Genomic DNA, 18,388 nt, shown 5'->3' on the forward strand with positions numbered 1-18,388 from the left:
AAACACATGATACTAGTCATCATGCCACGTGAGGGAATTTATTTATTTTTTTAAACCACTTCATGACTCAAGTTATACAAGTATAAAGTTATTATAAAGGCAAGGCTCCATTTTCAATGGGACAATCATAACACAGAAGAGTTTTTCAGGACTCTTCATTGTAATGGAGTGTGGGAGGAAACCGGAGCACCCGGAGGAAACCCACGCAAACACAGGGAGAACATACAAACTCCACACAGATAAGGCTATGGTCGGGAATTGAATTCATGACCCCAGTGCTGCGAGACAGAAGTGCTAACCACTAAGTCACCGTGCTGTCCATAAGTTAGGACCATCTTATTAGCAGGAATCTCTCAACAATGATGGATGGTTAAATATGTATTTGTAAATCTATGCAACTAAAACGTCTGCCTTTATTATGATTTTAGAGGAAGGCTTTTAAAACCTGGACTTTTTTTTTTTTTTTGCTGGTTTGCAGTTGAGTGAAAGAAGATTCTGTTCCACAGATTCTGTAATTAACTTGCTTGGGTAACAGATGCATGTTGCACTTGCCTGTAAAGTTTACTACAGCTTGAACAGGTGCACTGCTGGCAACCGCTGCATGGGCCAGGTGAGGAAACTTTATTCGGTACCACGCTGCAAGACATCCAGGATAGGATCCTCCAAACACCACCCACTTCCTGCTACCTAATCCAAGTTTCTCAGTCATCACAGTCTGGAAGTGGGCAAGGTCTGCCAAGGCCTGCTGGCTGCTTAGGTAACGTAGATTATCCACGCTCATATCCCTATAGGAAGAATGAAAGTACGACGAATACCATAAACCTCGACAAAATAAAAAGGGGTCTTCGTTGATACTATGTAATGCTGAATATATACAGAGCAGTGCTGTGCAATATAAACACAGAAAATTAATTCTTAAAAACGAACCATCGGGTATGTATGCGATCAGATCGCATTTTGTTTGCATCGCAAACATTCCAGATCAATACAATATGTGGACACAAAGTTTGCTGCATCAGCAATAAATATATCGCCTACCAATAATATATATTACCCACCCTTTTTCTAAGGTGCACCACCCTGTAAGCAAGTCCCTCCTAAGGCTCAATAGAGTAGAACAGGAGCTCTCTATTCAGCTTTGTTAGATACTGGACAGACCGAGTCATCCTGCACTATGAGCCACACCTGAAGCATATTGGAAATGTCCAAATCCGGACATGGCCGAAACATTTCCTCTATGTGTGCGCCATCATTATTCTTACTCAGTTGGGTGACTCTGGCCATAAAATCTGTGTTCCAGTAGTAGACAAAGGGCTCCCATCTTCTCAGCATAAGTTATCCATGTGCCATAGGTCATCCACGCCGGATTGGCAGCGCCTTCCCCGCCAATCATCAGGAACACAGGGCCACTATCTTGTGTGAAAGAGTCATTTACAAAATATCTCTGCAAAAGAAAATTAAAACTTTAAGGATTTATACAAAACCCTTCATGTAAGATCTTAATGGTCTCAAAAAAAAAAACAAAAAAACACCAATATATACTTTTGACCAGGATGCCATTATATTACTTTGGATTATCTCCACATTTTTTCCTATTTTAAAGCTTAGCATATGACATTTCTAAAAACGGTTATACAGGTAATGGTGTAAAAAAGGAGGCGTTGCTCGTAGCAATCAACTTTCTTTTTGTAAACTGCATCTGAATGCTTGCTACAGACAACAGCCCCTTGTTTCACTTGGGTCAGACCACCTAAAGTTCATCTCCTGCTTATCCAAATAGATCATGTTTATTAGCCAATCAGATCATCAGAATTGTTGTAAGAAGGTGAGGAGTGTCCAGATCTTGTGGGGAGGCAGGGACCAGTCCACTCCTGCTATTAACTTAATAATGACAAGGCTGCATGTGACATGGGGAATGCCATGTTGTAATAGGAGGCGGTGGAGGCAAGCAAGAAGTGTATTACCTATCGGAATACAGTTACCTGTAAATAAGTGTTAATAAATACTTCCCACAATATTAATAGGTAGTGAAAGGGAAAGCATTAAGGTTACATCTACAAGGACACTTCTCTCAGGTATGCTGGTCATATTGAAGCTTGAAAAATGCATGTGTTATTCGCAATAAAATTCCGCTACTACACCCAAGCGGAAAATAAACAAAGTTAAGAAAAAAAAAAGAAAAAAAGGATGCATTTGTTATGGGGTGGCATGAAGTGGATTAGATTTACAAAGTGCATATCAACATATCCGCCCAGCACATAACAGAGCACCCTTCCTCTCTGCATTCTGGATCTGCCTCCACAAACTTATAGTGCCCCTCCATGTGCAGGAGGAGGAAAAAAAGCTTTAGGAGGGGCACTGACAAAAGTATAAAGATTAAAACAAAGCACAATAACCTATGCTTTTAGTACATCCTTTTCAACGCAACCAACTTTTCAGTTTTTGCCCCAAAATATTGCACAGTATAGGCTCATTATGGCTTAAATAAATTATTAGAGTGCAAACCAGTTCATGTATGTACACTTCTGCAGAGACCGGCCCAGCAAAGCGCTGCAGACCAATACCACTAGGGCAGCTAAGCTACGATAAAGCAAGGTCAAAAACATAAAAATAAAAAAAACAGACTTCACTACAATCAGCGGTGATGATAAATAGATCCTTCTCCAGCGCAGAGGGCTACAGCACACGCCTTTTAGCTTCAGGTAACACTCATGACCCGAAGTGAGGACCCCATCCGACTTGCGGAGGATGCATAGTTAACAAAACCTCTACTAAAAAGGTGAAGGTCTTTTAAAATCTCTTTTCAAAATGTAGCTACAATTTTTAACTCTGCTCCTTGCTTTGCAGGACCTCTAGTGGCCATAAAAAACAAAAATGTGAACAAAAGATCTATACAGCGTAGACTTGTGTGTTTTAGTTGGTATTTTTAAGTTAATTACATTCTTAAATAAAAAAAATTTATATATATATATATATTTTGCTACACATTTTGTTAATGGAAGATACCCCAATGTACCAAACACAGATGGATCTTAAAAACCTACTGAAGAAACTTGCACAACTGAACAGCAACATCTTCTCTCTTTCCAGATGCAAAAAAAAAGAATCTAATTCCCAAAGACCTCATGATCAGGAATCCAACGCAACACACCTACAATACTCACTTCTCACAAACACTTTGCTACAGATCATCTGAACGACTGCGAAATCACCTTATTGGTCTTTTCTATAACAAGAGGAGAACTATTCAAGATAAGATTAGTTCCCTAAATACCATAATTCATATCCAACCAGGAGAGTACTAGGATTTCTTCTATAAATTACGACATCACCTAATCACAAATAAGGAAAAGAAACTCAACAGACTAAGGATGAAAGTTAATTTCAATGTGCCAGACAAAAAGCAAGTTTCACATAACAATTTGGATACATCGTCATCCGTTGTGAACTTCTCACAATATCAGCCAACCACAGTGGAAAAGAGTGTTTTATCCAGAGGACTTACACAAAACCACTCGACACAGCTCATTTTTGCTAAAGGAATTCTTTTATACAGGGCTGCCAAGAAGAATTCAGGGCCCGGGTACAACAAATTCATGGGGCCCCCCTCATAGTGAAGTAAGCCCCAAAATTTTTTTGCGCCGCCTATATGGTCATATATTCAGGGGCGTGGCTAGCCAAACGGCAGTGCAAAAATTTTGGGAGGTGCGGTCATGCATTTGGGGGCGTGGCAAATGTGCCATTGGGGCGTGGCTAACATAAAAACCACTAGGCTCTCAATTCGCCGGAGCGTCACATATGTTCAAGCACTCCTGACTTTCAGGACATCTACCACCACAGGGTAGTATACAAACAATGCAGTGTGTACACAAACAGTTCAGTCTTGGCCTACACCTTACATTGGACACAACATTCACCAAAAATTGGTATTGTCCCTACTAGAATCACAACATTTCACACACTGTGCTGCTCTCTCCTACCTGTTCTTCTCACTTTCTCCACCTGTGGCTGCTGCTTTCTTTAGTTGTGGCTTGTCCGGATCCAGAAATGTTGAAGGACCTATTTTGAAAAAAATGGCTACATTTAGAAAATTACAGCCAGCCCCAGCGTTAAATCAATAGCACCCACGATTAATAATTAGGCCTTCCTCCAGCCCCAACATTAAAATAATACTATTCACATTTAATAAATAAACCTATTTCCCTTCCTGCAAACAGCCCCAGCAATACCTATTTCCCGCAACCATCACTGCCATTAAATAATTCATAGTCACATTTAATAAATAGACCTCATTCTCCCTAAACTCACCCCAAGATTCAATAGCCCCCAAACCACCCCATCTTAAATTAATAGTCCCTACTATTAAATTGCCTCACCATCACCCTACAAACAAAATAGCGCCCATTAATTAGCTGCCACCTACCTCACACACACTACATTGCAACAAGCCCCCTGTGCCATTACACACACAATACTGTGCCCCTTCATCACAACTACACTGTGCCCCCTTATGCTCACACTGCGACCTCCATGCTGCTTTTCCCCCTTCTTTTTTACTTTGTGCCTCTCTCCCACTTTTTTTCCTCCTCTGTTCCTCTCTCCCCAATTTTTTTTTATTCTCCTGTGGCTCTCTCCTTTTTTTCCTCCTCTGTTCCTCTCTCCCACTTTTTTTTTTATTCCCCTGTGGCTCTCTCCTTTTTTTCCTCCTGTTCCTCTCTCCCCAATTTTTTTTTATTCCCCTGTGGCTCTCTCCTTTTTTTCCTCCTCTGTTCCTCTCTCCCACTTTTTTTTTTATTCTCCTGTGGCTCTCTCCTTTTTTTCCTCCTCTGTTCCTCTCTCCCACTTTTTTTTTTATTCTCCTGTGGCTCTCCTTTTTTTCCTCCTCTGTTCCTCTCTCCCACTTTTTTGTTTATTCTCCTGTGGCTCTCTCCTTTTTTCCCTCCTCTGTTCCTCTCTCCCACTTTTTTTCCCCTCCTCTGTTCCTCTTTCCCCAATTTTTTTTTATTCCTCTGAGGCTCTCTCCTTTTTTTCCTCCTCTGTTTCTCTGTCCCCTTTCTTTATAGTACTGTCCCTCTCTGTTTTCCTCCCCTTGCCTCTCCGTTTCTTTACTTACCTTTTGTCACCTTCTTTCTTTTCTTTTCTGCTCTTCTGTCTCCTCTTCTGTCTTCTTTCTTCCTGCTGGCTGTGGCGCTCCTCACTGACTGACAGGCGTGACTTGATGACGTCACGCCCGGCAGTCAGTGTGAATGGAGGAGAGGAGGGACACGGCGCCGCGCGATCACGTGAGTATTTATTTTTTTTTTTTTAATTTATTCTTCCTCCCAGCTCCCAAGACCCCCCCCCCCCCCCCGTGGAAAAAAAAAAAAAAGTTACAAAAAAAAGCGCAAGACAGAAAAATTAAAAAAAAAAAAATTAATTAGCAGCGAGGGCCCGGCCCGGGCCCCCTGGCATGGCCGGGCCCGGGTAAACTGTACCTGCTCCCCCCCCCTCTCGGCAGCCCTGCTTTTATAACAAAAACAGATATCACATTACCAACTGATATGCAACAAGAATATCCTAGAGAGAAAAAAAAAGAAAAAGGGAGGAGGACAAATTGGTCCCCACAGCCGGAACACAACCAAACTATGGATCACTATATAGACTGTTTCAGAAAAAAGTTAAATCTGAGATTTTGGACAAACCACTGAGCGACACACAATCTCAATGTGGAGGAGAGGATTGCTATAAAATCTAACTATAATATCATCATCATTAAACCAGCAGATAAGGGAGGAGCTGTAGTAATTATGAACACATCAGATTACATTCAAGAAGCACAGAGACAGCTCTCGGATAAAAAAAAAATACTACACACCGATTATGGAAGACCCCACCAAACAATACACAGAAGAACTTATGAATATCATAAATGGTTTCAACACTGTATCATCCTCTCTACTGGACCTTATACCGGACAATCTCAAAATGGGTACCTTCTATAGGTTACCCAAAATACATAAATAAGGAATTCCAGGAAGACCAATAATTTCTGGTATTGGGACCTTAACGGAAAATATTTCTGGCTGGATAGAGAATGTTCTAAAACCCTTGGTGAGACGGACACAAAGCTATATCCAGGATACCACGGACATTCTCTGCAAACTTTTAGCACTGGGTCCCCTACCAGAAAGCTCAATACTGGCAACTATGGATGTGGAGTCTCTGTACTGTAACATACCCCACAAGGATGGCATAGCCGCATGCAAACACTACCTTCAAAGAAAAAGTCTAGCCACGGAGCAGACCCTGCAGCTGATCAAGTTTGTACTCAAGGAACATACACACAACATTTTTTCCCCCAGCACACTGAGCAGTTTCCACTTTTGTATTTGTCTGAGAGGCATGTTGGTGTCAGTAGCTGAGAGGGGGTACTGGCACTGAATTGCTGTTTGGAGGCTTCTGGGGTACCTCTTTGGTAAGTTGGCTCTCAATTTAAAAACACATATGTATGGCCCAAATATATGGGACTCTCATTGTTTAGAGTAGGACCATCCTATTAGCAAAAGCGCCTTGGCGTGGCGGATGGCTTAAACATACATTTGCAAATGTGTGAAACAAAGACTTTTGCATTTTTATCTACAGTAGAAATGGCAGATCTGTTGCTGGCTATAGCAGTGTGCTGGGGGAAAAAATGTTGTGTGTATGTTCCTTGCAGGATAACCCCACCCTTTCAAGCACCTGTTATGGCTTATAAATTGATTTGAGCAGCTTCCACTTTTGTACAAGTTTGTACTCAATCATAATTACTTTTCTTTTGAGAAAGACATATACCTGCAGTGTATGGAAAGTGCCATAGGTAAGATGTCACCTCAGTATGCTAATCTTTTCATGGCTAATCTAGAGGAGGAAATCTTATCAACTTGCACAATGAAACCTCTAGCATACTTCCGTTATATTGATAATTTGCTACTAATCTGGATGGGCTCTGAAGAGGAGTTGCTGACTTTCCATTAAAACTTCAACAAATTTCACCCAACCATTAGAATCACTCAACTATTCACAATCTCAGATACACTTCCTGGACATGACCCTACACAATAAAAACATTACTATAGAAACATCAGTCTATCATAAACCTACAGGCCTCCCAGCATATCGGAGATGGAACAGCTTTCACCCAGGACACAAAGTCATCCATCATTTACAGCCAAGCTCTGAGATACATCCAGGTTTGTTCAGACAGTGAAGACAGAAAACACCTGCTATCACTGAGGAATACATTCCTACAACAAGGATAGTATCCAATAGTTATAGATGAACAGATCCACAAGGATCCCCCTGGATTACAAACAGAAGGAGGTTAACAGTAGGGTGCCCCTAGTGGTCACTTACAATCCTCACATGAACATCTTGGGTAAAATTGCTGCTGACCTTCAACCTATATTTCAGAAGGACAATAGACTAAAGGAAATATTCCCAGATTTACCTCTCCTTTCATACAAACAACCTTCCAACTTAAATCATCACCATCAGAGACTGGCACCTTGCCTTGTAAAAACAAAAAATTCAAGACCTGCACCCATGTCCTACCAACAAACACAGTCCACATACCCATACCCAACACACACAACAGGACTATAAAACAACTAACACATTCTCATGTACATCCTCCAATGTGGTGTACATGATACAGTGTACAAGGTGCCCTGAGGGAATATCCATTGAAGAGACCAAGCAGAAAACTGCAATCCAGGATGAATTTACACAGACACAATAAAGACGACTCTGGGTAAACACTTCTCTGGGCTAGGACACAGTATGACAGATTTAAAAGTCCTAATAATGAAAGGTCCTTTTAAAAAAAGGACAGGCAGTGAAATATATGGGAATTCAAGCCGATAAGAACATCCCAGTCATTGACTAAAGGACTCAAACACCTGGATTACTCCCATTTTAAAAACACAAAATTCTGACTCTCTCGGAAATAACCGCCCCATCATGCCCCTCCAAGCTTCGAGAGAATTGCCTACACTCGCCTCACACACTTTCCTCTAGTCTTCAAACCTTCAAGCGTTCATTGAAAACCCACCTCTTCAGACAAGGTTATGATATTCCTCAAACACCATCTTAATTTCCCTAGATTACCCTATTACCATCCTCTACACAGCTAACGCAAGACAACAACCCTCTGACCAACATTGCAACACACACAGCCCACTCAGTACTTTTACATTCTAGCTGGTCCATTGTGCAATATGATGTAGCACATGCCCTTGTGTTTCAAACTCCCATTGTCCTATAGATTGTAGCTTGCGGGGTTCTCTTACCTCTCTGTCTGTATGTATTACCCAGTATTGTTTTACTAATGTTTGTTCCCAATTGTAAAGCTCTACGGAATTTGCTGGCGCTATATAAATAAATGACGACCCACTTCACACCCCACAGCAGAGTGACTCCAGACCTCTAAACTCGTAGGGCTGTTAGTCTGCCATCCATAACAAAAACCTAATTCTTATTACTTTAGCTTATCTTAATGATGTATCCCCCCCTTCCCCCTGTACAAATTTCTTGATGGAACCGCTCTTAAATTTTGTGCCTTTTTCTCAGTCATTCATTTGTAAAGTTGCCTGATGAAGGAGCCTCTACTCTGAAAGCTAGCAAATATATTTTTTGGGGGTTAGCCAATAAAAAGGTATCACTCCTATAATACTTTTACCTTTTTTGACACAAAAGTATTTAACATCACTTAAATTAATCAAAAGCTAATAAGGCCTGGGAGATAAGAGAATCAAAAACTCTGCTTAAGAGCATTTGAAGTTTTCTTTAAATCATTTTGACTTCAGGGTACAGACACCACGTGTCTAAAAACTAAATCACAACCATGGAAAGAAGCAATTTAAATGAAAGGCCATATTCAATAGAATGATTCATTATTCAAGAACTCCATGTAGTTTTACATAGATAATAGGCAATAGTTTTACATAGACAATAATCTTCTCATATCAGCATCTGATAAAATACCTGATTGCAGGGATCTGGAGCCAGTTGTTATGAATATTAAAGCCATTTTAATACAAAATTGAGAAACGTTTACAGTGACTAGTTTGAACCTGCATCAACTGATTTTATTTCAATTTATATGCATCAAAGACTGGGCATAATATTTTATTTAACCACAGCAGCTGTTTAACTGAAAACCAAATGAATTAAGAGACTATACCAGTGATGTTCAACCCGAAACACTTTATATGCCACATGGTGTGGCCCGCTTACCTTCAAAAGGGCCACTCATTACCTTTAATCTCTCAAATAAGTTAAAATAATACATTTAATCAAAGAAAACTAGTTGCAATAACATATCAGCAGACATATTAAACAAGTGTTACAAAATATAAACAAACAAATCTGACAAAGCAGGAAGGAGCTAGGACTGCTCTATACAGACCCAGTGCAGGACCAATGTTACATTGTTTCCCGGAAGAACTCACAGACATTTGGGAGTCTCCCGGACATTCCGAGAGAGTAGGCAACTATGAAATAATTACTAGAATGCTGCCCTACTTGTATGTTCAGTTTTGATCATCATAAGCCAATATACCATTGTGACTGGATCACTTACAAATAACTTATGGTATAAATTTATTTAAAGGAAATAGCGCAGGGCGCTTATTTATATAATTGTAAATGTACTTGTTTTTTATATTGTGTGTATACTGGTAAAAGAGATCTTTATTTCTGAGACTAAGGGAAGAAATTTGTTTGTTTTAACTTTGATAGACGAAATGCATTATATTTCTGATACAATAAGCCTTTGTTGAGCAAGTTTTTCTTTGGGAATGTGTATTCTGCAACTGTCTGAAGAAAGGACTCATGTTAATTATACATTTTGATGTGTGAAGGTCCAGCACCTAAAGGCACTGGAAGGTTTAATTAAGATTTGCTACTAGATTTCCTGCGTCTAAAAACAAGATGCAGGAAATCACAGCAAGTTTTAGGATATCAGATAAGTGTAAATATTGTTAGCTTTACATTGCATGTAAATCCATGTGTGACAGCATGGACCACCTATGCCACTGTCTGTTTATGCTGGGAACCGGCTGGGCTTACTTTGCCACCGTTCCCTTTCGTTATTCCAAATGCGCCCTCTTACAGCAGTAGGAGGGGCTTACAATGCTGCCACCACTGAGTTCCTTCTGTGGCACTCAGAACCACATTCCTTCTGGGTCACTGAAGCTGCTAATGTACCTTGTTGCTGGTGTACCCAGACTGGTAATTCCAGACCGCTTACGATGGATCCAGGTTGTTGTGAATGGATCTCCCCCTGGCCTATCACATTGACCAGGGCTGCTGGGTAGCACGCAGAGAGGTGGTACTGGAAACACTTGGGTCCAAACCTCAGAGACAGCTGGAGAACGGATTAGATTTAGGGTCTAATCTGCAGATCACAGAAATACAGCAATATTGAAGAGGTTTCCAAGCAGGTCTTTGAAACAAGATGTTTATTTGCTCTCACTGGTTCCAATGATCAGGTCAGTTGATATCAGAAGAACACGTTTCAGCGTACAAGTCAGTGCATTTATACATTTCAGACACATGCTATTTTTAGCATCAGGATATACTCTATTTACACAAACATGGATTTACATGCATTGTAAAGCGAACATAATTTGTGTTTATCTATGAAATTCACTCTGGACAAAAGCCCACACAGTAACGACCCCCAGTTGGGCCTTTGGCCAGAGCAGGTATGACACTTCATCACAAAACTTTGTTAGCACTTCCTGCTATCAGACTCCCTTGCACATATGCCTAATTGGAGGTTTTCACCAGCAACCTTACAAATCCTAAACAATGACACTTCCATACTAAATACATCCCAATACACACAAGACCTCCATCCGCAAAGGCCTATTGTATCAGATATATGCATCAGAAATAAAGCATGTCCTTCAGTAAGGTGAAAACAGGAAAAAACAGTTTCTACCCTGGTCTCAGAAATAACAATTTCCTATCGCAGAATATATACAATATTAAAAATAAGTGCATTGGCAATTTATATAAATCAGCGCCCTGCGCTATTTCCCTTAAATAAATTGTTACCATAAGTTATTTGAGTGATCCAGTTACACCATGTTTGGGTAAACAAATTGCATCCAGATTCTAAAAATAGCTCAGACCTCAGGGGGTTGGCTTACCCTGTGAGGCTGTGTTCAAATATGTATAAAAAGAACTATCTTGTATTGAAAATTGTTCTTCTTGCTTCATCTGACCTGCTCCCTGGTACCTTCAACCAGGGTGAGCAAATAAACATCATTTGCTTCAAAGACCTGCTTGGAAACTTGTCTATCCTGTGACCTACAGATTAGACCCAAAATCAAATCCGTTCCCAGCTGTTTCTGAGGTTTGGACCCAGCTTTCCTGTACCACTGCTCTTCCCCATACCCAGCAGCTTTGGCCAGTGTGATAGGTCAGGGGGGGGGGGGGGGGGGAATCCATCCACAGCAACCCCGATCCATAGGAAGAGGTCAGGGGTACCAGCCAAGGTACACCAGCAACTGGGTACTCACGCAGTGTCAGTTACCCAGAAGAAACCCGATACTAGATGCTGGTAAGGTGTCCAGTGATGGCAACATTTGTAAGCCCCCTCCTACAGCGGTTAGGGGGCGCATTTGGGATAACAAAATGAAACGGGGGGCAAAGTAAGCCCAGCCGTTTCCCAGCAGCAACAGACAAGGTGGCATAGGAGGTCCATCCTGTATGTCACGAATCAATGCAGGAATACAGCTAAGGAGCCACGAATAAAGTGAAAAAAACATTCAATGTTTATTTGCAGAAGAGTATGAACAGAAGATGTAATGATGAGCTTTGCAGAATTACCAGGTATATGGCAGTTTGCAGGTAAACAGGAGTTATAGAAGGATTCCAGGCAGCAAGTGCAGGGAAATGCAAAGGCAATTACCAGGTTCACAGATGATACAGGTAAGCAGAATGCAAGTATAAATCACAAGCAGCATAAACCCTGGAGCACAGCAGGAGGTAGAAACAACAAAGCATAACAGGATGTGACCACAGAGTGTAACATCAATAACCAGCAATGAATGCTGGGAGTGGCAAGTATATATAGGGGAAATGAGAATAGACCCTTGTGCATGGGATAATTGGTGAACAGGTTAACCCCTAATGCAAACAAGAAAGACACAATAGCAGCACCTCTGGTAATCAGAGGTATTGCTGCAATACAATAATAAAAGGACAAAAAGGCAGGAGCTGCCAGGCAAAGCAGCATGTAATGCATAAGCTTGCAGGCAGATCCTGACACTGTCACAACAATTATTTACCAAGATTATTCTCTTTGGACAGAAATACCCCTTAAAAATTTTAAGAGAAGTAACTTTAATTTTTTATTTTTTTTTAAACTGTATATTTCTCTATGCAATAAAGTAAATCACAGATAAAAAAAAACAAAAAACCTCTGTTAGGCAAGATTCTGCAAATTTACAAAGGTTTAGGCAGAAGCATTATGTTGAAAGCATCAACTTTTCTCATCATACCCAGATTCAGTAACATCCACTTGCCAAGCAAACGTTTCAGTTCCCTGAAGAGCCCTTTATAACTGAAACTATACAAAAGACTTACTGTAGTTAGGTTCAGAATCTAATACCCAGGTATTTTAGGTATGAGTGTCTGATTTGGAAGTTGAGCAGTCTAGCAATAGAAATGAAAATCTGTAAGGGTAAGTTTATATTTAGCATTCGTATTTATACAGATTTATGTGAAAACCTGATATCCCATGCCAGACATTTAGCTGTTCCATGGGTAAAGAAACACAAATCTTTATTTCCGACAAGCAAAGTTTCATTTGCATAGATTAACTTATGCTGAAAGTCGACAACCATACGCCCTTTATGGCAGGATGTTCACAGTTAAGAGAATTAGACTTTATCATGTTTCTTTGTAAGGTTTTATGATCGGTCTGCTACAATCCGATGGTTCATTTGTCGGGTTCCAACAAGCCCTGCCAGGTCACTGAATAAGAAAAGTCTACACACTGACAAAAATGTTATTCTAGACTCTTTAGGTGGGGGGAATTCAATTGGCTGCATTACTGTAAAAAGTAACTCGGCCTGTGCACTATTACCGTTATTACGGTAGTTTCAACGCCGGCTCAGGGAGCTGCGAGCAGAAAGCCAGATTACTATTACCGTAATAGGTTTTACGCGGCGGTACTTCAGGGGGGAATTGAATTCCACCCATAGTGTGTTTAGAAGGGCAATAGTGACCAGAAAGACTTACTCTGCTACCCTGTCTAATCTTGCATGATGTGTCTTGGCACAAGGCACTCGCCGACTGAGTTCCAACGGCACACCGGTTGTAGGAGAGTAGTTGCTGCCACCAAGTTCTTTCACCAGCACCTGGAACCCCTTACTCCTGGGTGTTGCGTATAACTGCTGCAGCACCTCTTTGCTGGTGACTGGCTGGTTCTACATGACCACTTCCTTTGGATCAGGACAATCATAGGTGGTTCCTCCTGGCAGCAGGGAGTGATCCAGCCCTCAGACTCTTTAACCAGCCCTGGCACCACTAAGTCTGCGCCAGGATACCACATATTAATGCATCAGTGGATAGCACCGGAAGTAAATCCAAATTTCTGCGCCAAATAGAGCATATAGATTTGGGTGTAAACAGCGATTGAATATTCTTGACATAATATCCTAACCTAACACGTGTACAAATTGTCCTTATACACCAATAAGAGAAGATTAAACAAGGGGATTTGAAGGATAGAAAAAGGAGAATCTGATACATCAATATCCAATAAAAATAAAGCAACATACAATTTTAAGGCATTAGATACATGTAATAGGTCAGTGCACTCATCACATTGTAATTGTATGAATGCGAATATTTATTTTTATAGTTGTTTTTATTGTAGAATTGTCATTAAATGAATGCTACTTTTTACAAAATTGTACAAACTCTTCATTATACTAATGTTGGAGCAGTGGTAGATTACTATCCAGTGCTGGGAATTTAGCCACATAGCACAGGAAGCAAAGCATTTTAGAAGATTGTTAAATTGCAGATTGCTGTTTACATCCAAAGTATTCATTGGCTTCATCACCATTAGGATATTTTCCTTAGTAAACTCCAACACACAGAAAGGAGACCCTCTGCAGTACATTCAAACAACGAAATGGTTTTGGCCAATGTATCATCTTCCTGCCTGAAACCATATGCAAATGATTAACATGGGATATCCGGCATTTAAAACATTCCTCAAAAATACCTGTAAAAAATACTGTATCTACAATAGTATCAGGCGGGCGGCACAAATATGAAAGTGTATACAAGTTATTTGTTCTTTTTCTCACATAGGGGTATGAGGGGGCCCTAGCCACAGTAATAATCTGAACGAATCTTATAGCCAAGACCAGGTTTTAAAATGATGGAATTTTAAAGAGGAATGGACTTCTCTGGGTACAGTACTTTAGTCAAGAAAGGATTTAAAAAACATCCAATAATGTGGAAATACTGAAAATTAGTGAAACCTACAGGGCCCGAGGACTTACTATTGTTTTCAGGCATTTGAGAACATCTTGAAGTTCCATAGCATAATTTAGAAACTCTAACTTCTCCTTTGTTTGATATAAATAAAATATATATATATATATATATATATAGATAGAAGTCACAGAAGTAGTTGCTCCCTGTTTTAATACTTTGTGCACCTTTAGCTACAGTTACAGCTGTGAGTTTTTTTGTCTCTACCAGCTTTACATATCATACATTTTTGGCCAATATTATTTGCAATATTGCTAAAGCTCCATCATGCTGGACAGGGATCGTTGGTGATTAATTCTTCAGATTGCAGGTGGGATGGACGTCTGTGGTTTCACTGGGCTTTTCCATGACAGCGATTTGTTCTCTTCTTTTGCATTTAAGCCACTCCAATACGGCTTTTGCTGTATGCTATGTTATTACAGTCTTGCTTAAAACTCCCCTCAAGTCCCAGGTCTCTTACAGACTGAAACATTCATACTCTAAGCTTTGTCTATATCGCGCTCTGACCATTTTGACAAGTTTTTCAGTCTCTGTAGCAGAGAAGAATCCCCACAGCATGATGTTTCCAACACCGTGCTCCACTGAAGATGTGCAGTACCTAAAGTTGGATCCATAATAGGTTTAGTCTTGGTCTCACCAAAGCATAAAAATTCCTCCGCTTGATAGAAAAGTTGCCTATATCTTTTTTGGCAAACTCTAGGCAAGGTTTCATGGCTGTTTTCTTAAACAATGGTTTTCTTATCGTCATCCTCCCATGAAGTGCGGTTTTGTGAATTGCCTGTTCTATTGTCCCATGGATAGTTTCCCCCATATTTACCATGGATGACTAACTCTGTCAGAGTTGCCATAGGCCATCCTATGTGCCTTTCTCACACAGATGTTCAGTTTTGGGAGATAATCTCTGTTTCTTGATGACGGGTTGACAGAGCTCCATAACATATTAAGTCTTTGAAATCAAATAATCCCCCCCTAATTGTTAGTTTTCAATAGTAGTTTGAATGATGATGCTCTTGTTTGGAAATGCAAAATCTAACTGTTGAAACCTCTTGCATACAGGTGTATTAACTTCAAATTAAACTTCATATTAAATAGGTACTGCACTGGTGTAACTGGGGCACCTTGACGTAGTAGACAGGCATCCACAGTTTGCTCATAATGTGCAGTAAGAACCTCATGTTTATTCTAGTTGTTGTATTGTAGAGTTTATATTGCACCTGCATCACGGGAGATCGGAGTACAGATCATGTGACAGAGGGCAGGAGGGGGCGTGACAACATCATTACGACACTATAGCCCCGCCCCTACAATAAAATACAGAAATTCAAGGAATTGAATAGCGGGGGGCAGGGCTTGATGACGTGATTAAGCTCCACCACCCGCAACTCAATACTGCGAATTTCAGTATTATGGGAGGTTTGCCTACTGTTCCGGGAGGACTCCCCGAAATTCAGGAGCCTCCTGGAAACTCCGGGATAGTAGGCATTTATGCATTTAGAGGAACAAATGCATATATCAAGAACCCGTTGCACTCTATCATTAAGGGTCTCTGGCTAAAAAATATAAAAATAAAAAAAAATAAGCAACATTACTCAGCAATATACCTTGCTCAATGGTTTCCTTCACTTTCTTAAGAGTAAAAGTTCAGGGTTTTGAAGCAGTTTTTATTTTATACACCCTTTCCAGTCTGTATCCACTTGCATGACACTTTATACACTTACCAGTACTGAAGCTTCTGCCTTCTTTGGGAGTTAGGACATGTAGTCCTCTGTTTTGAGTTAGTGCGCACCACCTTGTCATTGTACCATTAGCAGTTTGAACAGAGTAGAGTGAGATTTTAGTTGCTCTACTGAAGGTAAAACTTATAACAGCAGCTGCAGTACACGCAAGCGCTAGATACACTCTGTTAGAGATAGAACAGGAACTATATTTGCAATCACCACCACCCCTTCAAAAAAACATGTTTGTGCCCATTCACACTGGATAAGTATTTTTGCAACATATTAAATTTAACAATCAGATGTGTCCTGCGCACCATGTTGAACCTCTACCTCACCAGAGTGCTTATGTTGTACAAAAAGAGCATTTTGAAAGTCTTATTCCACTTTGCAGCTAGTAAAGATTTAACGGAGTAACGGATTTTAAAAGAGGAACTAGTTCTTGAAAATCATGTGGTGGTGCTTTATTTTACTTCCCTGAAATATATTAAACTATTTATATAAAGTTTAAATATTTTTGCTTGCTTCCACTGTTTCTACATGCATTGTGTACAGGTAGACAAATATACATGAACTATATTTATCAAAAATTAAAAAATTGAAAATGCATTAAAGTCGGCAATAACCAAAAAGCGGAAAAACAAGTCCATATGGGAATAGGAGTCTTCAGCAAATGAATGGTCAGTAGGGGATCCTCCAGCACAAACATAAAATACGAATTTATTTATTCTCTCTTTTCCACCTTTCTGATCTTCCAATTCTCCTGTGTCCCTTCATTTCCCTGCAGCTCATTTACAAAGGTTATGGAGAGCATATGGGTCTCATGTCTTACAGAAGACAGTAGGATTGAATAAAAATATACTAAGGCTACAAGAATATAGATTTCTATATACAAAACAGCAAAGCAAAAAAAAAAAATCTTTAAATGTTACAATGATAACACAAGATTATAAGAAGATAACAAAACAGTTTACAGGTACACATGAGAATACAGGCGCATGCAGAGGTACCGAATAGTTCTAAAATAACACTTGCAAAAGTTAAATGACCCATGAAGAGACGACTCTCCATTTAACTTGCCTGCTTCCACACTCTGCTGTCAGCCCCGTTTAAGTGATCCAGTCTTTGCACAAACCACTGATCCTGCACGGTCACCGAGATTTGAGGGGATTTGGCATAAAACCTCCTATATATGAAACCATTGCACAGTGAGACCCCGATAAAGAACATAACCAGCATGTGTGTATAAGCCATGTCTGTGCTCAGGCTCTCCCTATCACATGATCTGTCATCAGCTGACTTATACTAACACAAATGCAATCTGCTATGGAAATGAACTATCGTTTATTTCACCTTTTATTAGCACTGAGGAATACAGATTTCTTACTAATGTTCCAACACCTGTGTAGCTGGAGCAGTTTGCACACTTCCCAATTATCCCGACATTGGAAAGGAGCAGAGCTCCGCAAGCAGGCGTGGCTGGTATGAATATGGGCGTGTTATTGGGGCGGGGTGTGTGTCCCGCTCTTGCCTAGATAAATGGCTGGAGGAGATATTAGTTTGTATGAAAATGGGAACTGTGCAACATATAGAACCGGGATAATGATGACACGTACTTGGTCACAGCGCCCCCTGCCGGTGTCTGATATAGGTTTACAGGAGTAAGCTGTAAAGAGGAAGGATTGCCTTTAATATAGGTTAAAGCAGTGTTTCCCAAACTTTTGCAGTTCGCAGCACCCTTAGAGTCTCCAAATTTTTTCAAGGCACCCCTCCAAAATAATTACTGAGCAGTCCTGTTTTAGAAGTAGTTGGGTCGAAAAATTGTAATAAGTATTTAGGTCACAACAGAAATACGTATTTAGTTGTATGCAAAAATGCCCCTCTGCATCGAGACACTCTTCCCTTCTGCATCCAGACACTCTTCCCCCTCTGCATCCAGGCACACTGCCCCCTCTGCATTCAGGCACATTGCCCTCTGTCACGCTGTCCCCTCCTCTGCCCTCTGTCACACTGTCCCCCTCCTCTGCCCTCTGTCACGCTTTCCCCTCTTCTGTCCTCTGTCATGCTGTCCCCCCTCCTCTGTCCTCTCTCACGCTGTCCCCCTCCTCTGCCCTCTCTCACACTGTCCCCTC

At 40.5% G+C, this 18,388-nt stretch overlaps 1 protein-coding gene across 1 annotated transcript in view; it reads right to left on the reverse strand.

The window, feature by feature from the left end:
• Positions 1-17,554, reverse strand: part of LOC142143751 (putative serine protease K12H4.7) — a 39,382-nt gene extending 21,828 nt beyond the window's left edge. The window contains exons 1-3 of the mRNA XM_075201873.1: positions 17,337-17,554; positions 1,263-1,444; positions 553-785 (exon numbers count right to left, since the gene is read on the reverse strand). Coding sequence (XP_075057974.1) covers positions 553-785; positions 1,263-1,444; positions 17,337-17,510 — 589 coding nt within the window. The 5' untranslated portion in view covers positions 17,511-17,554. The remainder of the gene's footprint in view (positions 1-552; positions 786-1,262; positions 1,445-17,336) is intronic.
• Positions 17,555-18,388: the final 834 nt, after the last annotated feature.

The sequence above is a fragment of the Mixophyes fleayi genome, chromosome 3, assembly GCF_038048845.1.
Source record: "Mixophyes fleayi isolate aMixFle1 chromosome 3, aMixFle1.hap1, whole genome shotgun sequence".
Taxonomy (NCBI): Eukaryota; Metazoa; Chordata; class Amphibia; order Anura; family Limnodynastidae; genus Mixophyes; species Mixophyes fleayi.